The sequence below is a fragment of the Struthio camelus genome, chromosome 3 (assembly GCF_040807025.1).
Source record: "Struthio camelus isolate bStrCam1 chromosome 3, bStrCam1.hap1, whole genome shotgun sequence".
Taxonomy (NCBI): domain Eukaryota; kingdom Metazoa; phylum Chordata; class Aves; order Struthioniformes; family Struthionidae; genus Struthio; species Struthio camelus.
Window position 1 is genome coordinate 48,230,206 of NC_090944.1, and position 26,804 is coordinate 48,257,009.

The 26,804-nt window shown below is 37.5% G+C and overlaps 1 protein-coding gene across 12 annotated transcripts in view; it reads right to left on the bottom strand.

Annotated features, from left to right (window-relative positions):
- Nucleotides 1–1,228: 1,228 nt before the first annotated feature.
- The window catches only part of SNX14 (sorting nexin 14), a 65,730-nt gene continuing 40,154 nt past the window's right edge, over nt 1,229–26,804 (bottom strand). For 6 of the 12 annotated variants that reach the window (XM_068937704.1, XM_068937701.1, XM_068937699.1 and 3 more), the window contains 13 exons: nt 24,409–24,541; nt 18,554–18,755; nt 17,554–17,637; nt 17,317–17,417; nt 16,887–16,998; nt 14,638–14,678; nt 14,341–14,460; nt 7,275–7,398; nt 6,627–6,791; nt 5,430–5,525; nt 4,487–4,578; nt 4,264–4,320; nt 1,229–3,021 (listed from right to left, as the gene is read on the bottom strand). In XM_068937704.1, coding sequence (XP_068793805.1) covers nt 2,923–3,021; nt 4,264–4,320; nt 4,487–4,578; nt 5,430–5,525; nt 6,627–6,791; nt 7,275–7,398; nt 14,341–14,460; nt 14,638–14,678; nt 16,887–16,998; nt 17,317–17,417; nt 17,554–17,637; nt 18,554–18,755; nt 24,409–24,541 — 1,426 coding nt within the window. In that variant the 3' untranslated portion in view covers nt 1,229–2,922. The remainder of the gene's footprint in view (nt 3,022–4,263; nt 4,321–4,486; nt 4,579–5,429; nt 5,526–6,626; nt 6,792–7,274; nt 7,399–14,340; nt 14,461–14,637; nt 14,679–16,886; nt 16,999–17,316; nt 17,418–17,553; nt 17,638–18,553; nt 18,756–24,408; nt 24,542–26,804) is intronic. The other 6 variants (XM_068937703.1, XM_068937702.1, XM_068937706.1 and 3 more) reach the window with 1 other exon arrangement.

A 26,804-nucleotide genomic window follows, 5' to 3' on the forward strand; every position in this document is an offset into this window, starting at 1 on the left:
TCCAAGTAAATTCGAGAGCTGCACATGAAGTGACTTAGACTACGTAGTTTTATTAGCTAAGCTGTGTTGGAACAGGCACATTTGTGCCTCAAAGTACTTGAAGCTGGGAGACACGTAACAACTGCACTTGACACTGCCAGGTATAACATGACATTGATGATTTTTCAATACCAGCCCGTAAAGGTCTTAACAGAAGAGTATTCCCCAAAACAACGTAAAACAGTAGCACAGACTACATTTATGGACTACACTGTATCTGCACATCTTTGTTTTAGAAAGTAGGTATGAAGACTCCTTCAGCATACCCAGAGAGAAATAATATTTTTACCTTCCTCTGACAAACAGAAAGAAAAAGTGAACGACAGCAATATAAATAAAAAAAGCAAGTTGTGTTGACAAAAACCACTAATACTATATTAGAATAGTGTACTCTGGTCTGTCTGCAAAAGGAAAAAAATAGGCATTGTCTGGAAAAAAAAATCTCAGGGAAAGTCTGTTAAAACATCTGTATTGTTCTGCAAGTAAAACATGTTACAAATCCATGCAAAAAAGTCCTTTTTAAAGTCTCTTTTATAAAGTCTAGGGCCAACAAGTTAAGATTTACAGGAAGAAAATCCTCCACACATTTTTATTCTAATCAATTTTTAGAAAATACTAAGAACAGATTCACATCCTCTTCTCTAAGCCTCTAAAGAGGATGTCCGGGGAAAAAAAGAACCCAAATCACAAACCCAGATAAGAAATGGCAGAAAAAAATAAAAGCTAAGGTAAAGTCAAAAAAAAACACTTCACACCCATTGTTATTTTAAGAGTGCTTTAAATTTCAAGGTCAGATGCTAAATAAACTGAACAACTGAAACATGTGCTATATTTTCCATGTCCATGGAAATCATGAAGGCCAGAGATAAGAGATTCTGAGATTTGTATGCAATAGATTCAATCACATCTCTGTTTAAGTAAATGATTAAGATTTGTCAAGGCATTTAAAAACACCTTAACAGGAGCACTTTACAAATTCTTCCAGACAATTTTTCTAAATATCCTTTAAGGAAGACAACAGTTACGCTTTTAACAAAGCACAGGAAGCCTGGTCTCCCAGCACTCTTATTTCATATTACCCTGTACTTTCTCATGCAGAGATTTTTGGGAAATGAGTTTGACTTTTACTTATAACAGCTAAAAAAGATTAAATAAAAAGTACAAATGCATTATTAAATTGTAACTGATATTAAATTTTAATGTCTTTATTGCATAAAGAGGTTTTTAGAGCTTAATTTATCATATTTACAAGAAAATATACAATGCAAGGCTAAAATTTCACATATACATTCTGTTAGCGCACAGCAGAAGTTTCTGTTAGGTGTTCAGCAAGATCCTCACATTCACATCCAAGATGACACAGAGCTAGCTTCCTTCGGGCCCTGTCAAATGGTAGTTGAGAGAAATTTGACTTAAGAATAAAAATGTGTATTTACATAGAAACAACTGAGTTAGGCTGCAGTGATTAATAATGCTTGAAAACATTCACCAGAAATCGGAAAGAACAGAAAGGAAAGCTAGTGCTTTACTATTTCTTAAAGTAGGTATTTTCTTCTTTCTCTAGAAGTTCTCCCCTCCCTGTTCCTAACTGCCTGACACGCATTTCTGAACAATCAATTTTCTGCTCTGAAAGCATTAGCATGGTATTTTTTAAGAGTATTTCTTTCCTTCCTCTGCTAGGAATGCTTTTCCTGTCTCAGCTGTCCCTTTTCCTTTTATCTTGTCTGAACAGACTTCCAAGAGTGTGGTTGTACATTGTATCACAAGCAAAATTTACGTAACACTGTTTTCCACCTCTTCTCCTTAGAACCTCTGTGCTTATGCATGCTGCAGTTAAATACAGCACATCTGAAATGATCCCCTATATATACATAATGGTTAAGTGTACCCAGATATAACTTTAAGATGTCAGATCTAATGAGTAGCAGCTAATAAGAAGAGATAAATAGCTACCACATGACTTTACCTGGAAGCATCATTACAAAACATGCAGATTCTTAAAACATACTTAAAAGCTTTGGTTTTTGACCATTTCAGATAATCTTTTCAAAAACAAAATACCAATACTGTATTTTTTTGAATGACAATGCTTCAAAAAAGCATTCTTGAAAATCATCTCGTGCAGGAATACAACCCATTCTTTTCATTCCAGTGGAAAGCAGGCTGACATCCCCACTAACAGAAATTTTCCCCCATGACAGTTACTGTCGCTGAGGGGAGCAGTGCTAAAAAAAAAATTCCGGGATGCTCGGTTTTCTTTTTAAATACTGACCAGTCTGAAATATTTGTCTATTCTTTACTGTAACTATGAACACATTTTACTACAAGTAGCTCAGAAAGGAAGAGTCTCTGTTGAGCAGAAGGGATGGCCACTGAAGTGATCTTTTGAAATATAACTGATAACTAAATACGAACTAGTCATTTTAAATGTCCTCAGGAAACAGAGTTCTATTCCCAGATGTCTTCACAGTCAGTTCATAGTGATTCTTGGAGAGCAGAAACAGAGGGGAAAGGGAATTAAAGTGTGATTCCCACCTCGGAATCAACCAGTTCTCCCTTTTTCTTCCTTTCTTTTTTCTGTATTCTGGGCTCCAGATGGAAAACATCTACCCCCTTACCCATACTCTCTCTTTCCACCTTGCATTTGTCTTTTCATACTGATCCTTCTTCAGCTGCCTCACTCAGTCCATCATTAGTCCTATTATGTTCACTAACAGGTCCCACCTTAAAAGATCACAGAAGGCAGTACTTTGTTTTGTTTTATACTCTTGATATGTCTAAAAGAGGAAAATAGCTGGAATTCCTGGTTGAAAGATCCTTCCTTCCTTTCCTCCACTGAAATCTGGGCCAGTAAATCTTCCTTCTCTGTCTCCCTCATCAGCTTCAGTTGCATGGGACAGGGAGAGCCCAGATCTCAGCTCTGCTGTTTGGGACTGAAGGTAGCATCAAAACTCCCTCCTCAGCAGGTAGCTTTCTGAAACACTGCAGAGCAGTCAGGCAGCATCATCCAGTTACAGGGAATGAAAGGATGGATTAATAAATAAAAACTTTAATGCTACCTTACATTACATCATATTTTGTTTTGTTATTGAGGAAAAAAATATTTTCCCCCATAAAATACATACAAAGGAAAAAAGGCAGGTTTACAGTCTTTAAAAATTATTTGAACATTTAACGCACAAAGCCTTTAACTTGTTTCAGCATTAACCGAAGACAGGTCAATATTTGTGTAGATACATTGTTTACTGTTGGGATACAGAAACAGTTCAGGGGACTAAATCAGGTCTTCCTGCAGCATACCAGTCACTAACCTACTTCCTCATTCTCCTAGTTGGCTCTTTTTTTTTTTTTTTGGTTTTAACTTTTTGAACACTGACATAAGGAGGTGACTACAGAGTGGATGCACAAAGTGGATTAAACTTGCTAAACTTGTCTCATTTCAGCGAGAACAAGGGAAGGTGCCATAGCTCATTCTGACATCTGTCACTTGGTTCTGTTTATCATGCAAAACAAATCATTGCTGGCATTCTGCAGTTCCATGACTCAGAAGTTGCACAACCAAAATCTGAATCATAAGTGAAGGGTGTGGGTTTTTTTTGTTTTTTTTTTTTAATCTGGTTAGGTAGCTAACATTTCCCATTTACCATGGAAACTAAATTGTAAACTTACCATGAAACACTTTAGGAAGTTTTATATAAGTACAAATATCTGATGGATAATATACACAATGATAAGCATTTATATAGCATGTGAATTCTCTCTCCTTTATCTGCATAGTGTTAACACTGCAGTGACTAAACTTAGTGAAGACACCCCCTGCCAAGTATTTTTGAGAAAAATGCTGAAGCTCAACCTGAACTTGGTGTGCAGAATTCACTTCCTAAAGACAGCAAATGCAGGAAATAGAATGGAGGCAATCAATCAAAAAGAGAGACACAGAGATCCTAACAACTCATTGCTCTCTGCCCAATTCTGCTAGAGGGTACTGACTCTGAACCCCAGACTGAGTGCATGTTAGACAAATGGGCCAAAATGGATCTGGAAAGATCTAACTAGCAAAAACGTAAATAATTCAAATTTAAAAAGACTTCAACAGATTAGTAAAAAACAAATTCGCCAAAAAAATTAAACTTACTACAAGGAATCAAGAACAAAAATGCACCAATGACCAGAGTCACTAGTAGCTTGAAGAATTTATCTGCAACTCTTGGACTTCGCACATACCTTACTGAGCTCTGGAAAGAGTTCTTGAATCGCAGTGTCCAAGAGAACATAAGTTAACTAAAATAAAATAAAACAAATGTCAGAGAAGAGTATTGGTCAGCCATTAAGAACAAAAAGGCAATGCTACTGCTTTTTATTTTATTTTATTTTTACTCTGAATGAGAACTTCCCCGTCTATCAAATACTGTGGTAAATGGCAAGTTTCTCAAGTGTTGCGAGTTACCTGCTTGTTGAGCACTGGTTGCTGCATTCCATCAAACAGAAGCCTGATGCCTTCATATTTAGCCTCTTCCCCAATGCATTTGCCTATTAAATCTAGATGAGATGTCACCAACAGATACAGAAGTCATTAGCAAGCACTGCAAAAGAGCTATACAACGCAGCTATAGTATAACAGCTGGTTTGAGTTGACATAAAAATAACTCCACAATTCCACTTCAGTGCGTTTTTCTTGAACACTAGTAATAAATAAATTAATAAATGTTTAAAAGTTAAAATTTTATCCCTCCTAAGTGGTAAATGGAAAAATATTCCTTTGGTAAATGGGACATATATTTCGTAAACCAAATACAAATTTTTTCCTCCTCTTTGCCCTTTATTTCAGGGCTGCACAGCTAAGCCATTAATATATTTTTCTAAAAGGTCAACTTATTGTCCTATTGCTTTGTTTAATAAGCTATAAGCTGGGATTTTTTAATTACTTTCTGAATAATGTGGAATAGGCTGGACCCCTCTTCCCTAAGTTATATAGTGTAAGTAGAGCTCAGGTTTAGCTTCTAGCTTCACAGTATTTCTGCCCCTCCCCCCCTTTTTAACTCAGTTTTCATCTTCATCCAGGTAAAATACAAACCTTAGGTGCGTACTAAAGATGAACAAATCATGGTTTTAAGTACATTTAAGTACGTAAAGCTCTTGATTTCTAGCATGTCTTTATTAATCACTGTACCACAACCTTACTCAGTAATAGTTAATTAAGAGACAAAACTGAAGTCTTGCTTTTTTTTTTTTTTTTTTTTTTACAGCTAGGTACCAATATCTTAGTCAACTCTAAGACCTCAGCAGCATAAAGTATTATCTGATTTGGAAAGCAAACACTGCTGCATTTGAGCTATGTGTCTGCTTGAACAATTAACCATACTCATAAAAAAAGTCATCAAACAGAGAACCTGGAATGTATCTCATCATTTCTTCAAAAGTCTGCTTTGCGCGCTTCTGTTTATCCTGGAGAGAGCGAGGTTCAGTATTCTCACAGAACACAGCATCTGCAAAGAAACATTGAAGAAACCGTCTTTAGGCAGCTATGTTATCACATTTATCATATAAAACCTGTTTTGCATTATGGCTTCAAAGCTGAGCTTCTTTTCCGTATGAGCTTAACCGCAAGTAAATTCTAGCCTTGCCAGTTAATAGTCTCTGACGTGTCTTCAGATCACATCAGCCCAATCAAATCCAGAATATCTCAGTTTGGAGGACAATAATCTTTTTACCAGTTTGTTTCCATTCTTTCTATATTTTTAAAGCATTATCTTCTAGGTTTGGATCAATCCTACTTTAGCTTAGTTATAGTCTCCCTACTTAAAGTTTCCCTTACACTTTCAGAAGCATAAGCAGTAATTATACCTTGCCCTAAAGTACTGTCTGGAATTGTCAAAAGTTTCAGATTCACCTAGGACTGAAAAAAAATCAAAAATTGTTGTTTGTAAGTAACATTAGGCATTCAATTTTGTTATTAGGCTATTAGGCACTAAACACTTGCCCCCTTTTTTTTTTTTTTTTTGGTCTTTCACAAGATCTCTTTTTGGACTGAAATTGCTAGAGCTGGTCTTGATACTAGAGCTCTGACCAGACGTGCCATTTAGTTTAGAGTGTGGTCATATAATGCTTCTCTACAGTTGTGAAGTGAGGTCATTTTTTAATCTCCCTCCCCTTCCCTTATTTGAAGGTCAAAAATATTCAGGCCCTCTCAAAAGTCCACCAGAACAAAGGATACGAAAAGCTAACAATAATTTAAAATAAGACTGTGATGCAGGGCACAAATGAAAATTAATTTATTTTAAAGAAAGCATGAAACACTTGATCTACTGAACAACCTTTACTCTCTTTTTCTTGTCCTCCGCAAACCTTAGCAAATTTTGTTCACAATCCTTTTTTCTGTGGTAAGTCATCATTAACAGACAACATGGCTAACAACATCTTTCAGCAGCTTGAACTTTTGGGAACTTTCTTCCTACTTGATTTCCAAAACACCCTTGGCTTTAGTCAAATATGATGAAGTTTGGAGAGTACCTGGAAACTTAACAGAAGGGATTTCAAATATCAAACTAGAGTGGCACTTTTACATCAAAGACATAACCTTTACTAACCTCTCAGCAGTGTTATCAAAGAAACCAAACGGTGCTCCTGAAATAGCTGTTCTAACTTATAATGCAGATAGTAGTCTGTGTACAGTTCCAATGTATTTTTGAAGAGAATTCTTCCTCCCATCAAGAGGTGATGCAGCCAGTCAGGAATGCGAAAAACTACCCTACCTGCAAAGTTATGGTAACACATTTAGAAGATTCTCCTAACAGTAATGATAAAGGATTCACTTACCAAAAAAAAGAAAAAAAAAAGCAAATAAGCAAATAATATTTTTATTTGCGCAACTCTGAAAAACGCACAGTGCTCTAGCTTACTTACCAAATATTTTCTTCATTATTTTTATTAATTGGTGCCCAGAGCATACAAGCAGCCTAGGCACATGTGAGAAGGGAAGGGACCTATGCCCATAAGCTCATATTCTGAGATACAGAAAGGGATATAACAAAACAACTGAGCAATAATGACAGGTAAATTACGGCATGCACAGCAGTAACATCCTTTAAAGAATGAGTGTATTCCTAACTTGCATATTGTTAAGCTTGCAAGTGCTGAATATAAGAACACTACAATAGAATTTTATCTCTTACCAAAGAAGCTGAACTTCATATTTCGCATGAAGTATAAAAATAATTAAAAAAAACACTTCTTACCAACATACATTAAGTAGTCATACACTCCTTCTACGGTCATCACTTCCATAAAGTAGTTCTGATTTTGTCGTCTTTCTGTATTCTCAGATCGGTTTGCATTGTTCTTGAATAGGTCATTGAAAAGCTAAAAACAAAAATGTAATACTGAAACCATTGCATTCAAAGGCAAAAGAATAACCAGATTTTTTTTTTTTAATTAGAGATAGGTAAGATTTTTTTCAGAGCTTTCAAAGAACTGACAGGTTTTCCATTATATTAAATTTTTTTTAAATAAGCTGTTCACTTTCCAAGGGGAAAAAAATTGTCAGATGTCAAGATATCCAACAATCAGAATACCTGCATTCAAAATGCAGTAGCAGTGCTGCAGAGACATTAATTCGTAAGCCCTTTTGATATCGTCATCTTCACCCATATAGACTCCTTTAATAAAGGCTTTGATTCCTTTGATGCACCCTGTTCTGTTACTGAGGGGTATAAAGGATCTGAGTCCTTGTCAGCCCTAAATCATTGACATCCATGTTGGTTTCAATTCTGAAATAAATACATCAGGTTCTGGACAAAGCACTTCAACTTCTACACAAAGAAAAACAAACAAAACAAAACAAAAAACCCCAACTTTTCTTGCCAGCTTGATTATTTATGACAATAGCTTTATGAAACCAAAGTTACCCAAGTTTGGGGTTTCTTTTCATTTTTCAAGAGAAATTAAAGTCTTTTCCTAGTACTAGTGATGGACAGATGATTTTTATCCATTGCAAAACTACATTCTGTACTTTTACTTCCCATAGCTTTAATATAGGTTTTTAATATATACAAGAATTACTGAATTTAGCAAGCTTTAATGTGCTGAATCTATTCACTCTTCCAGATGGTAAAATTAAAACAAAAAAATCCCACTGATCTTTTCTCCCATTCAGCGAAGGAGGTCACAGGTAAGTGTTAGGAGCTGCTGAAGCGGGCAGCCTGAGAGAGGCAAGGCTGCAGCAGCTCCATGTCCAGCCGGAAGCAAGGCAGAGAGCATTGTTGAGAGCATCTCAATAGGCCCAGGCACAGTACGCACCCCCTACCACACACACAAATACTTACATATACAGTTGGCTGCACAAATCAACACAGACAGAGCAGAGCGCTCATGCAAACAGAGACACCGCTAATAGTCTCACCCTGTTTCCATCTCTGGCTGATCAGGATGAAAGCCCAGTGGAATATGTATAATATATGTGTATATATACATATATACAAATATGGATCACTCCAGTCACTGCCTGGAGATATGCACTAATTCAGTGCTTACAAAAGGGAGGCCCTAAGGAAGTACAAGTCAAAACTTGAGTGAGTAGCAGTAGCTGCCTTAGACCCCCAGCCTCCCTGTGCCTCTCACCCAGACCCATGGGCAGGTGGGTCTCTGGTAGCTGGTCCAGACTTATGACCCCACCAGTTGCCGACCCCCAGGCCCCACGGTCCCCCCCAGTAGCTGGCTGCACCTCCCGGGCCCTCTGGGAGCCACTCGCAGGCCCTCTGCTTTGCCGGTACCTGGCCCAGATCTACGGCCGGTTCCACACCCGGCTCCCCAGCTGCTTATCCCACTTGTGAGCCAGTCCGCCTCGGTGTTTGCTAGCGGTTACACGCTGACACACGTGCCACACAACACGTGCTTCCTCCGGTCTCTCCAGCCCCTGGCACATACAGACCCCTCACTCACCCCGTCTCTCCTGTGGTGGGATCCCCAGGCACTGGGGCCCCTTTGACCCACGGTCCCCAAGGTCAGTGGCTGGCGCTTAGACCTCCAGACACACACGGGCACAGGAGAGCGCCCCTCACCCGGCACAACAGCTGCAAACAAGAGTTTAATGAGAAGACAGGAAAGACCAGGGGGATCCGGCACAGGGCATGGCCAGACAAGCGCACTGACCAGCAGCCTGGTTACTTATGACCAGCCCCTTTTAGCCTGTTATCCTTTTATTTTCCTGATGTTCCTCAAATCACCTTGATTTCTGCCTTTGGTTCTTCCCTCAAATTTCACATTGTAAGTCTTGTACAATCCCAAGATGTTCCTCCTTTGCATCCTGTAATGAATCCAATACCCAATGGCAGTAACCCCCCGCCCTGCCGCAATCTGTGGGCTCTGGCAGTTGTAAAGGAGGAGTCCTCTGAGCCCTGAAACTCTCCAGGTTTGGCAATCCCTAACAATAGCCATTAGTTTATTTTAAATTATCCTCAAAATGGAGGACCTAAGGATCAGAAGAACTTTTGCATAATTCTGCTACATTATGAAAAAAGAGTTTATGCTAAGCTTCTATCAAAAATATCCCAGGGCCAGAAGCAAAAACAATGTAATTACAGTATTGCTTAGACTGAGAAGACTCCTACTCACACAGATAAGAGTTTTTTGTAGCACTCCCAACTTAAAAATAGTTCCAAAGAATGACTAGTAATTTGCTTATACTTGGTTTACTTTCAGTAGTGTTGTTCTCTCTGTAAGAGATAAAGCCATAAAACTTCTGCATCATAACATACTAAATCATGCAAGTGTCTACACAGAATGCTTTCCTTTCTCAGGAAAAATTGGACTAGGAAATTTGGCATGACTCCGGTTTTGACTTGCACTTCTTTAGTACCTCCCTTTTGCTAGCTCTGATTTCACTCAGATTAAACAATACCAAGCTACTACATAAATTACACGAAGAAGCAAATATGGTTAATGTATTGGTTGCTGACTGGTATCCAGGAAAGTAACAAAGCTAAAAAGAAGAGATAATTAATCATGCCTACTGTATGCAAGTGTGCCTGGTATGTTGTTTACAGAACCCCGTGTAAACTGAGGACTACACACCCCCTCGGTACTGAAACTAGGACACTGGAAGACTGTAGTTGAATTAGTGCAACTTAAACAAGCGTAATATTTTTTAGATATCCCCACAAGCTGACAAAGGTGACGCATATTGTGCCAACTCGAAGTGACCCATTGTGAAATGCAGATAATGTTTCAGCGTCCATACAACCCAAATTAAATCATTAACAGCAGTCCAACAGATAATCGATAAAAAGTAAGATGACTATCTTAGGGTAAAGCTTTTTGATCTCCAAAAGTTATTTTAACTCTCACCGCAAACTAGGAGCAGTTTAAATAACTTTCGAATATCGTATGTACCTCTGCACATGGATAATATCTTGCACCTTAAGAATAATGGTTCCTTGTTCTTTGTCAGGCTTTGAAAGCTTGCTCTCTCTCGCACAAGGCATTTCAGAAAGCAATAGTTCATCAATTTATGCCAAGGTACCTGAGCCTGAACACTTTTTATAAAGTATATATATATTGTACTGTTCCAGTATACGTGTGCATTCTACAGTCATTAACAATGCTTTTTGGAAGTATGCAGCAGCCACAATACAATGAGACATTACATCTGTATTTAATATTTTGTATTTTTCAGTATTTCAGCTCAGAGAAAAGTGAAGTGAAAAAAATACAAGTGGATATATAATACAAGAATGGAGATTATATTCAGTAATTCAGATAAATATAAGCACATGACTTTGCTTTTAAATGTTTCTGCTCATTTTAAAATTTGAGACATGACATAATGCTCACTGTTGCAATTACACTAAGAAAGGCAAGCAAGACAAGCTGTCATGTTATCAAAATCAAGATCTTTAAGATTAAACAGGAATTGTGATAATAACTCTGAAATATTTTTAAAATGGCTTTCAAGGGGGAAATTCCATGTAAAGGTACCAGCTAAAAATGGAAGTCAAGCTCTTGAAATTAATGAAACATAAAAGACATACTAAGAAAAAGACCAACATTAAGAAAACGCCAAGAAAAAGATCAAAACTGTTGTACAACAGACTATCTATTGTACCTCAGTGGAAGAGGAGAACCAAATAAGCCTGTGTTCTCACAGGAAGCGTCTAACAGAAAAAAAGACAGTTATGCAGAACAGGAGTGAACCTGTAGACTGAGGACCTGAAGTCTATGCTACAGGAATTTTTTTTTTCCTTTTTGGGGGAGAGGAGATGGTTACCTCAGTCTAGCTTTGGTCTAGTCCTTTGGACTCAACACCGCTTAGCACCTGCATTCCTAGAGACGTTTTCCCTTTTGGTTTTATCTGAAAGAAACTCAGTTCACGAGTGCCAGGATGGCTCCCTGTTGTGAATCAAGAGGTAAGTGGAGATGATCAGGAGATATGCTTCCAAAACGCACCCCTGATTTGAACTGAAATGGTAAGGCATTTGAAACTAGATGGGCAAGCAGTCAGCACCTCAATGCCTTGTACATACATGACACTGCTGGTCAAAATGTATAGTGTAATTAGAGCCTAAAGAGTATCTGAGCATAGCACTGTCTTCCAGCATCCTTCATCAAAGTGTCTTGAGTCTTATCATTAAATAATAATCATAGTTCTGTAGGAGGTATACTAAAAGCTGAAGCTTTCCTTGTATTTACACCAAATAGGTCCCAAAATAAACAACGATTTCTTTTAAGAAATCTAAACTACACAGAGAACCAATTAGTTATTCATATAACAGATAACTAGAATAAAATTGCTTAGAAAAATAGTCAACTGCAACTCTTGCAATGGTCAGTGAGAAGGAATATATGAGCTATGGCTAGTCTCATCTTTTTGTCCTCTGCACAAAAACACATGTCACATGACATAAGCACACACCACAGGGTTGTTAAACATTGTCAGTAATATGCCTAACTCAAACCGTGCAAACCCATGTCTCCAAACTGTATGTCTCCACTGGAGTGCATACTCGCACAGTCACTCAGTGGTGATTAGGAGTATCCCCCACAAGACTATTTCTGAAAATGAGGTACAGAAAACATAAGCCAAGCCAGCAGAGATCTAAGTTCAGTCAAAAGAAACCTCAGAATTCCAAAGTGAAAACTGCAACGTGGACAGTTGTTTTCTTTCCTGCGATCACCAAGGCTGGAAAGAATTGGCAAGACCTCATTTCAGAGCTGGAATTTCTGTCTGTGTTCTTTATGAGAATAACATACTGGCACTTAGAAAATGAGTTTATATTTTAATTGAGCAATGCAATATCATTTTTTTAAGCTTCTACAAATCCAAAAGGGTTTGGAACACCACTTTAAACAATTATTTTTATCTTTTAAAAAAGTCTTTCAAGCAAACAACACAAAAAACCTCTGTCTTCATAGGAACTTTTCAAAGTGAAGAACTTGTTGCTTAAACATTTTCTTTAAGTACGTTAAATGTATTAAAATTAGTTCTTCTTGGGAGATTGTAAGTACAGTAGAAAATTAACTGACTGTTCACACTACGCTGTAGCTGTCTGCTGCTTTATAAAAAAACATGTGAAGAACTATGCAGGTACTGTTCCTCAAGTCTAAACTCTAAAACTGACTTTTAAAACTGATACACTGATACCTCACTGAATTGACAGTAATAGCAAAGTATTTTAACTTCGGAAAATACTGTCCAACGCAAGAAAGGACTTGAAATGAAGTCTACTAATTTTGTGTGTGCACATGCATGCATGCAGGTGAACTAGCACTACAATACTGGCTGCTGTAATTTACATTTCAGGTTTAGAACATGAAATCTAATCTAATTAATATATCTAACTGCCATTGTACTTAATCAGCATAAAAGCTTTGCATTTGCAAATTTGGTAAACGTCTTACTACTATAAAAACGGCCATACTGGTGGAGATAGAGAGATCTATTTTTTCAATTGCCCACCACCAACAAGAACTCTAAATGGATGCTGGGGTAAGAGCAAGAAGAGAGCGAGCACATGAGATACTTTCCACTAATACTTGCCCAGTCTCCAGCTACTTTCAACTCAAGAGAATTCAAGAGCTGGATGCAGTTTCTCTGCAGGCATTCACTCTGAATATATTTCCTTTTTGTGAATTTGTCCAGTCTCATGTTACAGTTGTTTAAATTTCTAGTATTCATGTCATCTTTTGGCAAGGAGTTCCACAGATCTACTAACCATTACAATAACTCCCAACCTTTTGTTTGTTTTGAACCTGGCTCCTGCCAGCTTCATTTAGCGTCCCTCAGTTCTTGCACTGGAAAAGACAGGAAATAATCTTTATTCCCTTGTCCTCACGCCACGCATTATTCTTTAGACTGTGACCACACATACCCCTGAGTTATCACTTTTCAGATTGACATGTCCTAGCTGACTTAGTCTACTTTCAACTCCTCTTCCCAAAACAAATGACATAGTAGAAAAGTGTATCACACTCAGTGTTCTTTTACAACATATTATAGGTCAAGTGTACATGAGTTAAACGATCTGTCCAAAATCACACTAATTCTGTAACAGGGAAATAAAAGGAAACTGGATCTCCAAAATCCTGGTCCAGGAACATTAGTGTTGCTCAGTAAATTCTACAAACACATTAATGCTCTAAAGCAGTCTAACAAAGAAATTAAAAGACTAATCTCTTGTCAAAGGCCCTGAAGCTAACGGAAGTCTAGGCACAAATGCAGGTGTATTAAGAAGGGAACTACCTTTTCTTAAAACAAGGTAAAGAGTCGGAATGGAAGCACTGGGCTTTAGCTGTAACACTGCCAGAGAGGGCAACTGCAGTTAAGACCTACTATGCAAAACAGGCATCACTGAACTGTACATAAACATTTCATTAAAGGCAGATAAATAAGTACCACCATTTTGACAATATTGGCTTGTAGCACTTCGACAACTCTTTTAAACACTAAAGTTCTTCAGAAAGGAAGCTACCTTAAGGTATGAAAACATTCCCCATTTTACATCTTTGCTTTCCCTCTTCTTCTCTCAGTATTTCCCAGGCTCTGTATTCCATTTGCTCACCTCCAAATCCAATCAGAATTAAAAAAAAAAAAAAAAAAAAACCAAACACTCAGAAAAATCATTTACTCTAACATGTACACAAGAAAATGGGAAAGCTCTCTGCACCACCATTCTCTCTCTTGTATGAGACTATAACACAAAAATAGTTAAGCTGTTCTATTTATGGCTTTTTCAATTTTATTCCTTGCATTTTCAGATTAAGGTCAATTTTCTCCACTTCTGTAAAGTGAAGAAGGAAGATTTACTGTACCTTCTTGTTGTTTTCAGAAGTTGGACTGAGAATGGTAAGTTCTGGCCTACTTGGTTTAGGCTTTGGAGATTCACAGGAGTTGATGAAGTTCATGATGAATGGCTCCAAATGCTGACCTTTCTGAAATAACATACAGAGTGACCGATCTGCCAGTTATATAATTACGGGGCAGGGTGGAGGGGAAATCCCCCCATATAACTCAGTTTCCAAACAAATTTTTGACTAGCCTGCAAGTTAACAAGCCAGTAAAAGTAGCCATTGAAATTAAGAAGTTGGCAACCTCGAAAACCTACTCACCTCTTTAATCAGCTTTCCTGGAACAGATTTTATAATTTTACCTATAATTAAGAACAAAAAAGGCCCTTCTGTTATTACTGCCCGATATTTAAGATAGCCCAGCTAATAACTCTTCCCGTCTTTCTTCTGTTTTTACATCCTTCATGTTGTCCATTCAGACTGCAAGCTCTTTAGAGCAAGGACTCTGTATAAAACTTTATAAATATTTGTTGAGACTTCTTAATACAGCAGCAACACGTCATGACTAATTACTAAGCTACAATACACAAAAGGCTTTTCGCTTTGCCACGTTTTGTGTGCTTATTGTCTAGTACTTCATTTAAAATAATGCAATTGTTTAAAAAATATTGCAGCTTTAAGCTGGCATTTGAAACTATGAAAATAAAAGTTTTCCACATATTGAGCTTATAGGTAACTGACTGCTTTGTACTTTGCAAGGAAAGATGCTTAAAATACGAAAACTATACAGATGATTATCTGATTACTTAAAAAAAACAAAAAACAAAAAACAAAGCACTCTAGGTGTGCCTTTAATATTTTTCTACAGGCTTAATGATAATAGCTATATCTCCTTTTGTACAACCGGATAGCACTGGTGTTTAAGTAAGGTATTCTGAGAGGCATCTTAGAGAGAGGGAGACAAGTTACCAAAGGAGATGTAAGCAGAGAGGAGATGCAAGCAGAGCAACACGCTCAGGCTTAAACATATTGTCACCCAAGATAATGATTATTTTCAATTATAGGCACCAGCACAGGCACAGTTTCCTCAGTATCTACTCAACTCATGCTTTATAAACATTTATCATAGAAGCAGCCACAAAATTCAGATTCTCCTCTTGCCCTGAAGAGATCAGCTAGTCTGGAGAGACTCAGGAATCATAGTGTCTTGAAAATACTGGTGAGCAAAGATTTACAAATTGGACAGGCTACAGCTATGGTTCTAAAAAGCATTTCTTCTGTGCTGATTAGGCTATCAAAATATGACATAGTAACTTTGAATGTTGAAGAGTAAGAGGGTCCAGGCTTAGTCACATTTTAATTACTACAGTTACAGTAATGTTTTTCCTACCCACATGTAAACAGCAAATTTGGAACTTACATAGGAAAGTAAAGACATAGGAATGATCAAATTATAATAATAAAATTATTCATTCTCACAAAAAGTCCTTCTGAAATGTTGAGACTTACTACAATGACCTGTATGGGAAGGGAGGGAAGCATTGGTTCTCTAGCATAGTGTCAGATATGAAATGCCTTCCCATAATTGCCCTAGCTATATCAGCTGGTTTGAACAGCGTGTAGTTGCACCAACAGGGGCGGTCTTTGTTTGATACAAAACAAAACCCTTTAACTGGAGGATGACCACAGAAATTCCATTCAACAATTTGCTAGCTTACTAACAGAACGACCACCCTACCAAGTTTACCCAACGACCAAGAGAACCACAAACACAATGGCCTAGTTCAGAAACAGCTTTCCGGGACCAGTGCCAGAACCACAGGTGCTGTAACTACATCATGACAGAACTGCCACGAGGTAGACACTGTCAGCTCTGGCACACAGTCATGTGAAAGCTACACTCATAGCCAAACTCCAGACTCACACTGCAGTCCACTTTTTAAGATTAACCAGCAAGTTTGGCATTAGACCTCAAGAACTTCTCAGTTCTGTTTTCTTAACAGGTCCATTTGGCCTGTATGTATCACATACATAGCTGTCTCAAATTCTGTAAAGTAGCTCACGTTAAAAGAGGTCTTAACGCTAGTTAAAGTTAAAAATATTAAATACTGCAATTTTCAGATTAAGTTAAACAGATTTTTAATCAACTAACTCCCAAAGGTAGATTAAATTAAGACAGTCTGAATCATTAGTATTAAAAAAAAAAAAAAAAAAAAAAAAGACAGCTGTAAACAATGACTGGCTCCAGACTGGCCTTGTAACAATGCCATAAATCTTCTTGAACCATAAAATTTGGTAGAGAAATCTTATTGCCTTGTTTGCTGACACACAGGTTCAAAAGCAACCACTTAAATACTTTTTCCTCTCATCATCTCAAAATGTGCTTTTCCTTCAAGGAAAAAGTAGCCTATCTTGCTCCTTGAGCTATGATTTTAACAGCTGGAAGGAGCAGCGTTCTTATTTCCTACATCCAGATCCTTACACAAGAGTCCATCTCTACATTACCACTATCATTCAATCACAGTATCTACAGCAATACTATTTGTTGCACAAAGTAGCATATTACATACCAAGATTCACATCAGGCAACATTTTATCAAGAAACTGGGTCTCTCCTCCATTAGGAGACAGGAAGTCAGCTAAAAGCTGGCTGTTACTTAGTTCTGGGTGTTGCAGAAGTTTCTTTGAGGTACAAGGAAAGAAAGAGAAGTATAAGTACCTTAAAAACAATCTTTAAAATCAGTTTCTCTATAGCAACAAGAGATGTTTAAAAAGCATTATGTTACTCTAGAGATAAGTGTCATTTACAAAATATTTACCAGTTTTCAGTCATGTGAAATGCTAACCACAAGTTTCATGTCTACAAGAACCACTTTTATAATCCTTCAAGTTCCTTGGAAACAAAAAACTTAAGATATTCATTTATTAGCTTTGCATCATTAGTTCTATTAATAGCACTAGTTTTATTAATATTCTCCCCTCCACAAGTTTGTTTCATACCTGCAGATATTCCTGAAACTCCTCTCTCTTGGATTTTAAGAACTCATAGTTCTTGGGGCCAATGATTCTCTTTGAAGGAAGCTGTGCATCAGGAAACGTACCTAATGAAGATATCAAGCAGATTAAATTATTCTTGAAAGAAGACAGACACTGTTTTCATTATTTTACATTTCAGCTCAGTGCTGAAAGGTAGTCTCAGCAATGAGAAAGCGGTTTTCCAGAAAATGGGGAACATACCATGAAATTCCGTTAGCTTTGACTCAAGCACATAAAATTCAAGGTATCTTCTGTAGACAGACCAGTGTTCGGGTTCATGACCAACTAGGGGGAGGGGAGGTGGAAACACAACAGCGAAAACATGTTAATGTGAAGAAGAAAAAAATTGGCATCAGCAAGGAAATTATCATCTCCTTTAGTGGATCCCTAAATTCTAAGCAACGGACCACTGCATGACTTCAAAATTCATTAGGGATGACTAGGCTACATCTCTTTTCAAACATTTAACCAGTAAGCTACAGAAATATTACTGTTGAAAACAGCCCCCTGCACCATCAGCTTGAACCTTGATCATTCTTCTTCCTGAAATACATCACTAAATAACCCTTAAAGACTTTCTGCTCACTGTGTAAGTATTAGTTTCGCTAACATAATTCAATGCAGACCTAGGATGATGTTATTCTTTCCACTCAGTATGGATGCAATGCTATCTAGACACTGATAAACTATCTGCAAGCCAGAATGTTTCTTAATCACCAAAGCATTTTAATTTGTACAAGTAGTATACTTTAAGGTTGCAGAAAAGGCTTTTTAGTTGATATTGTTCCAAATCAGGAAATTTTTGCATGCCTAATTACATACCTAAAATGTATTCACTACTCACTGCATTATGTATATGACTACATTTTTGAAACTGAAATGCTGTTCTAAGTAGGTGAATGAAAAATAGCCCAGACGTTCATTAATGTGAGTCATAGGATCTTTTTTTTTTTTCCTGGAAAGAAGGAAATGCTCAAGCTTTGGCATGAAGTTTAAATGGAACTGATTCATTTTGAAAAGTCATTCTCCAGTTGCAAATAATACATTTTAAACACATTTCCTCAGAATTTTAACTCATTATTTCAAAATCAGAAAAATATGCATGCACAACACACTGAAACAACCAACAGAATACAGCATATGAGAATGAATTTTGTGCTCATTTGAAAATGTCATTTTATTAATCCACAATGCTGCATACCTGCCCTTCTGTCATTTCTTTCTACATCAATACAGAATACAGGAATTCTCTCCTTTCTGTCTTTTCTTTCCAAGGAAGGATCTTCAAAGAAGTCTACATACGGGATGCTGATTTTCCATGCAGCAAGGTTGCGGGGTGTATTTGGGGTACTAACAGCCTCCTCAGGAGAATCATCTTCCATTACCATAACGCCTTCCTCAATCTGTAAAGATTCAAACATCAAGATCTACAGTTCTATTTTCAATTGCTTCAGTCTACCTTTGCAAATCATACCTCTAATAATGAAATATAAGTTTTTGTAAATGAAGTATGTGTTCAACATTACCGAGTAGAAAATAAAATTTTTTCTTAATGGAGAAATGAGATGAAAAACTACCAGTTTTAGATCTACTGCAGACTAATTTGGAGCTAGCAACTTTTAATGAAACGTAGAAAAAATATATAGCACAATCAACTTCCACATCTGATACTTCAGAATGGAGAGAAAAAGAAAAAAAAAAAAGATATAAAGACAAAAGTATTGTAAGACATACACGGACACTGCCTTCCACACAGACTACCTGAGTGGCTCCTGTAGGTAGCCAGCTTGGATCTAGCATAGACCTAGCTACACTGCATTGTCCAGCATACTCGAACAAGACTGAAGATGTGAGCTTACCAGACCAGGCACATCTCTCTGAGCACATCGAAACAGAGGCCAACAGCGTACCAAGCTAACAGGTCTCTCACCTCGGAGCTGATTGCAATGCAGGGCATTGTAGAGACATGTAATTGACTTATCTGCAAGATGCAACACAGCCAGGATTGGGACTAATAATTCCTTAAAGCTAGCTCTGGTCTGAAGCAAAGTAATCATAAACATCAGTTCCTGTTGTAGCATCACGCTCTCAGAAACAGAACATGGAACAATGTAGATTTAATCCTTGTTGGCTGTGTGCAGGACAGCTCTAATGCACTGAGTTCATAAACATATTCCACGCCATAAAATGTAATGCTAGTTTTTCCATTCCCAGGCTGACCTCGGAACCAGTGCCATATCAGCACTGAAGAAATTCTTTAAGTTTTGAACAGGATTCTCAGTGCCAAATTGACATACACTATGTCCATGATACTGCTATTACAAATGGGTTAAGCTGTCCACAGATAATGCGTCAAACTACCACACGGCATACTGAATTCTCAGGTCCGAGAGAATGACAGAAAGTTCACATCTTTTAGGATCATAAACAGAAAAATTATCTCATATATCTGAACTGAAAAATCCACCCTTAAACAGCTAATCCTGAAAAGCTATTTATTTCTCCGAACAATAGTTAACCTGAATCTCATCTTCACCACACAGAACAGAGAATAATAAAAAAGTAGTCTGAAGAATTAAAATGATTTTTACTAATGAAGATAGAGCGACTGTGAGAAGGAAGGCTGGGGTGGTCTTAGACTTGAATAAGAGACAAAAGTAAAGCAGAAAGGAGAGTGTGTGAGGTTAGCCATAGTTAAAACTACCAGGGGGAAAAAAATTCTTGTTTCTTCACAAGCATAGGAAGTAGGTTTGGGAGAAAAAATAAGGCAGTTATATTTCCTTATAAAACTCAAATTGTTTGAATCCAATCTAGTCTGCCGTCTGTCAGCAATAGCTTCTAAAATCTAGCAACCCTGCTGGAAGGCAGGTCCTGCCATTTGACCTGCTGGATGGGAGACAAACCGCTGAGCCTGACTCGGAGCTCCACAGAGGTCCATCATTCTGCTACCACTCTTAGCTGCCACCAGCCTGCACAGACTGTGGCTGAAATCAGCACCTAGCTCTTCTTAGTGTAATTTACAGAACTGAGATTTATGTTGAGATAATAGTTGCAATAAAGTGCATACAACAATTGAAAAGTAAATTATTTCAGTAAGTCTCATACACGTCCACACGTTTGAAAATGTTGCCATTGGTTAAAATTAAAATAGGAGATTTTAATGCATGAATTTATAACACGAGGAGTACCTCTCAAACCAAAGAAAACTGAAAAGCATGAATCCAACTTTCAAGTCGTTTCCCCTTAGCTTTGTCATTTAAAGTCAAATTCCTCTCAAAGGCCAAGTCCCAATGGCTTAACAAGTTTTCCATGTATTGGGATAATCTAACATATTAAGGCAACACAGCATTCCTGAAAAAAACTTCAGAAGTTGCAGATCTGGCTCCTCACATACGAACAAATGCACTTTGGCTTTGTCTGCACTGTAACATTCACATGGTCATGACTCAACTGCAGCTAAAGCATGAATGGTTCAACACACACGAGTAATCTTTGTTCAGTTTTAAGCTTTGCCTTCACATAATACTGAAATGATCCTCAAACTGATTACAACGTGGACCACTGTCTTTCCAAATAGATTTCTGTAGATCCACTAACTGAATCCCTTCTTTTCAAAACACTTTTTTGCTTCCGTCTACCCAATTTGCTCAATGAAAAGAGAAATTGTGACAGCCAAAGAGCAATCTCAATGGCGAATCCACAGAGGTCACACTCAGCTAAGAGGTTTCACAGTTTGTGCTGCTTTCATAAAGCAGCCAAAAATAAACCAAGCCTGAAATTAACAATGAGGGTTTACAAACTGCAGGACTAGCTTATACCACAGACCAGAATAAATGGGACATATGCTCTCTGAAGGGCAACAACAAGATTGTGAGGTAGCTTTACATCTACAAGGTATTCTGTATGGGGTCTTACATATTTTCCTCCTCTCCCACAACAAGTGGTTGTCACAGCTGGTTAAAAACAGCAGAACAATGTTTCAGAATAGCAAATCCAATTAAATAGTTTAGTTTCTGCAGGACGGGGCAGTATGAACTGAGTATGATTTACACTCACTCCTCTACCTTATGAGAAATTAGAATGATGAAAGAAGGTCAGGAAGAATTATTTGTATATTTGCATTAACAGTAAACATACAATCTCCACTGGAACCTCCTTGCAAGGTTATAAGATCATTCTACAAGTACTTAGACTTACCTGATTCTAGAGTTTTTGACAGAACTAAACGCTTAGGCCTGACTTCCTCAAAACTCATCTCTTGCCTACATTTGCTAATTCCTTTCTTCATTCATTTCACCATTGCTTGCAGATTGCATTCCTAGTATTTATTTAGTTTCACACATTGGACTATCCTATTGGTTGACACAGTGATTACACCCGTAGTACTGCAAAGTGTTAGCATGAGGATTTAGAGCAGATGCAGGTCAGCATTGTTCTGAACTGCTTGCAAAGGAGCCCTAACCTCACTGTCCATCTTGTTCACTTGGCCCTTCTGAGGGTTGCATTAAATCAGCAGCAAGTTTTCACATACACAAACCTCTTTTCTCCAGATCCCTCGCCTGGCTTCTAGCCCAGCTGTTTTTGGTAACAATTCTATGCAAATTGTCGGGCATTTCCAATGTGCCTACCAGGTGCCTACCAGAGTGCTTACACTAACTGTAGGCCAGGAAGCATGAATTTTTTTTTTTTTTTTTTTTTTGGGGGGGGGGCGGGCAGCACGGATTTAATCCTCTTTCTAAAATAACCTGTAACAGTTATGAGTTGCCTTACTCTCTTTCTGCTTGTTTTACCCATCTAACCGTAAAGCCACAAATCCAAGTCTACAGGTCTTCTTGCCACCCTAGGATGAATCCCTGTGTTTAATATAGAGATTATTTTTAGCTCTATTTAAATTTAGCTGACAAAGACTGAGTCTGGTTTTATGGAACTACTATTATCATGTTAGCAGCTTACAAAGCTGTTTCCCAGAGCCACAGAAAGCTGCTAACAGTTTTATACCCCTATGTGGTTTCCTCAGACTAAGTGGATTTTTTCCTAAGGGCTCTACCTGTAACTAACATGACTGTCAAAAAAGGAAAAAAAAAAAAAAAAGCATAGCACTCAGTTCCTCTTCAGCAATCAATCCTTCTGTCTTCAGCAGCTCACTTTTATGGTTACTGGCAACCTGCCTTAAGTCATTACCGAGGCTTTTAAATTTGGCATTTGTCTGGCAATTGCTTGACAGTCAGTACAGTGAAATTCTTTCAATATTCCCCCAATATCAGGAAGGTTGTCAGAAGGTTGCTCTCCATACTAATGCTTATTTCATGCTGATGTTGAGTCAAGTGATCATGCAAATCAATTACTGCTAACAAACTACCTCATCCTTACCTAATATTACAACTACCATTTTTAAACCAGAAACGTTGGGTTTTCTGTCCTTACATTCACTTTAAAGGCATCCATCTGTTCTTGTAATTCTTTTTTAGCTTCCAATACACAAATCTTAAAAGAAAATGTGTAGTTGTCCTGCATATGGACTGTTTGGGAATAGTAAACTTAACAACAATTTAGTGTTTTCTTCTCCCTCTTCTTTCCATCCACAGCTACCAACTGAAGGGACTCTGGTATTTCCCAGTCTTTGTCTAAAATGCCTTGAGGATAAATGTAGTGTCTTCCTTCTCCTGAATTCATTTAATACAGGAATGTGAGGCCATGTGGAAATTAAAACTTTCCATTTTTGCCTGAGCTAAGACCATTCTGTCAATAGGAAATCTTTTCTTAGTATTAGACTCTGGCCCATTTATCGTCCATCTCTCTCACCGAATTTGGTAACGTCCCACAATAGCTCTAGCACAAAGACATGTTCCTTCTGAGAGCTCTAGCACAACTGCTTCAGTAAGTACATCAAAGAGTATATAACAAGAAATCTCTGCTACCTTATTACTCGGTGACAAATGGCAACAGAAATATGTTCAGGATATCAGTAGATCTTCAAACAGTTTTGAGAAATTTTCTTAGATACTTTTTTATGTGAGGTCAAATAACGACACACATGTGAATACTTAGGTAGTCCATTTTGCAAGACTTACTCAGAATTAGGTGTTTAATAAAAGAACCTCCCTGTAAAATGTAAGAAAGGCTAGTTTCAGAACAAGTCAGGGCAGACTGTTAGGGCAGACTTCTATATTTGACTTAGGTGAAATATAGAAGCTTGAGTCCACTGAACTGACAACTCTGAATAGCAGGGATGACATATTAGTTTCCCTGCTCAAAAAATTAAGATTTCGATTTCTTTTCTCCAAAGATTTCACCTAATTAATCCACAATGACTAACTTCTGTCTGCTGCGCTTCTAGCGCTTTTTATGGTGCTCCTTATTCTTATCCCACAATTAAAAACAATTCCGGTTACAAAAAAAGGTAATATGTTAGTGAAAACGGATAAACAAATTTTGCATTTTCTATTCAGCAGCAAAATAGTTCTGCTTTGGCGGGAGGAGGGAGTCAGCCTCATCAACTCAAATACTGTATAAAAAGATATTTCAGTTTCTACTCAGTTTAGTGTCAGATCAAATTTTCTGCACTGAATGAACAGTGGAACTGGAACCTTATATCAAGTGCTTTATATACTCATGAGGGATGCTCTGGAAGAAATAAAGATAGATAAATAATCTAGCTTTGGAAGAGAACTTTTAAGAGAACACTACTTCTAAGAGAATAGACTAGTATCTAGAATTATAAAGAGACAATGCAAATTTTTACAGAGCAAAATTAATTAATTAATTGCTTACAGAAGTAATTAATTGCTACAGAAACATCTGACAGAACCACTTTTCTAAGGAAGGCACTACTTTTAAAATTTCTCCCTGCTCAAGCTATAAGCTCAGAGGTACACTGACTGGGGGATGCGGCCGGGGCTTATGAATGAATGCATGCAGGGAAAACAAGGCAATTTAATTGGAAGCTGACACACAGAATCCCCGCAGTGAAATAAGGCAGTAAAACATGCAGGAACTTAATAAGGAATGAAATAACAAAAACCAAGATTTAAAGACCTATGTAAAATTTTTACTCACAAAATCATCTTCTCCTTCATTTAAGTTATAGTTAGGCAGCATAGCTCCTTCCATTGCAGAACTCTTGAAAACACCTTTTATTTTGTTGCCTATTCTGCTGATTCCAAACGATTCTCCTCTTTTCTGCGTAGTCCTAAAATTATGGAAGCCCAAGTTTACAGTACAAAGCATATTATACAGCAGCTCCAGTAAGTCATTGCACATAATTTGCAGATAAGAGAAACAACTGCATAAACAAGTAGCTGACATATTTACAATTCCACTTAAGTTAAAATTTATGGCAAATTTGTTTGTCCTTTTATTGACCAGCAGTATCTTGAGTACTCTTATAAAAGACAGGACATTACCGTAAGCTTACCCGTGAGTTAACACTAACACTCTTATTGTTACAGTAACGCAGGACATAGAATAAACAATGAACTAGGCAAAACAATTTTGTTTTGACAGCAGAAACTGTCACAGGCACACACATTGAGAAGATCACTAAGCTAACTCCGTCCCTTTCCATGTACTCTTGTATTTAAACATTTATCCACTGTTGCCAAACACCAGAAGTTTTGTACTTAAACGTATTTTTTTTTCATAAACATCCCAGAATTTTATAAGCGTGTATGATGCAAGATACATGCAAACATTAAGGACAGACGAAAGGAATGTGCAAGGAGCAAGACTGAGCATGAGAGAAAACAGACATGATTGAAGAATCTTGGCTGAAAGAGTCAGTCTCCCTGAAAGATCCAAATGTTTTAAGGTATTGTTAAGAAACAGAGCAACTTATGATAAAAGCGTCAAGTTAAAGTAAAAGAAAGAAAATTTGGGCAGGAAGTGCATTCATTAGTGAGAAAACAACTTTTAGCATTCCTATGCCCTTATACAAAACCTGACAGGGAAGACAACGTCTTACATAGAAATGTAAAATCAGAAGAGATTCCAGAAAGAAAAATGTTTCTACTGAATACAAAATTAACCTGATGCTACTTACAGTCATACAATAAGTACAGTTGATATGGAAGTTAAAAAATCAATAAAGAACTGTAGAACCAAAGACTCCAAAGAACCTGATAGATTACTATGATCCAAAGGACAATTAGAATTTTAGAGGACTACTCCCCCCCCCCCCCATAACGGAATCGATTTTTTTTCTTTTAGCTGGGAAAAAAAAAAAAAAAAAAGGTAACTACTACATTTAGCTACTCAGGAAGATAGAAAAGGAGGGACCAGCAAGTAAAGCATCTTCATCCCCCACCATGCTGACATCACCAACTGCTGACACAAAATTGGAGGTGGGAGGGGTTTATTAGAGGAAACAATCTTCCTGTTTATAATTTTATCCAGTCTGTGTACATATAATTAAAATTGCATAAATAATCCACTGTTCTTCCAAATCTTTTGCCTTTTCTACCCCTTATTCATCAGCTGCAAAGCAGAGACAGGCACCATCCATCTTTCCTATCTCTGTTATCTCTGCTAATGAAAGATAACTCTGCCTGACCCTTTGTAGTATAAATCCTTATTCGAACAATCTTACCTGTTTTTTTTTAAAACAGCTTTTCCTACATTTTCATCAGCTGAACTTTCCTCTGTGTTGAATATCTATCTGAACCTTGTCCAGAGCTTAAACATAGGGCTAGCAAAATATGAACTGTGCTCAGACAAAGCTAGACAGCTTTCTAAAAGACTAATATCTGAGGACACTGGCTTGACTTCTGTAGAAGTTTTCATCATTCCTGCGAAAGCTTGCACAATTGTCAAGATTTCAAAAAAAAATTAATTTGTACAAGCTTACAGATTTGACAGAGTATAACAGTCTCAGATTTTTGAAAATTCTGTTTGTACTAATCATGCTTTAGCTGGAGGCAAAATACAGCTTCACCAGTAAGTACCACAGTACTGAGTTATATAGGGCCAGGATCTAACCTAATTGCTAGGAACCACCACCTCCTGCCCTACTGCTCAAATTCTGGGCCCAAAGAACACGCCTAATGAATACAGAGTAACTACTAAATTGGAAAAGGAATAAACTGACAAACACAGGAGGGGATCCTCTTCACAACGAGGGAGATAAAAATTAAGAATAAGAGCACAGGTGAATAAGAGGGGGCACAAACACATGTACGACAAATTACAGAGGGAATATGGGACTGGTCTGGCAGAAATCCTTGAACAAGCACAAACAGCACAAGCCAGCTTAGATGAGCATAGAAAAAGCTTTGGGAAGTTCGTAGAAACAGATACACAACAGGATGATCAAAGCTGAAGAAGCTCAGCAAAACAAAAAACGAACAACAATCAGTATAAAAAGCGGAGGGTAAAGACAAGACAAGGATATGTTCAGCTACAAGGTACAGGGAAGGAAAGGTCAAGTCAGAGGAGAGGAGGGGGCTGGTCTGGAACAG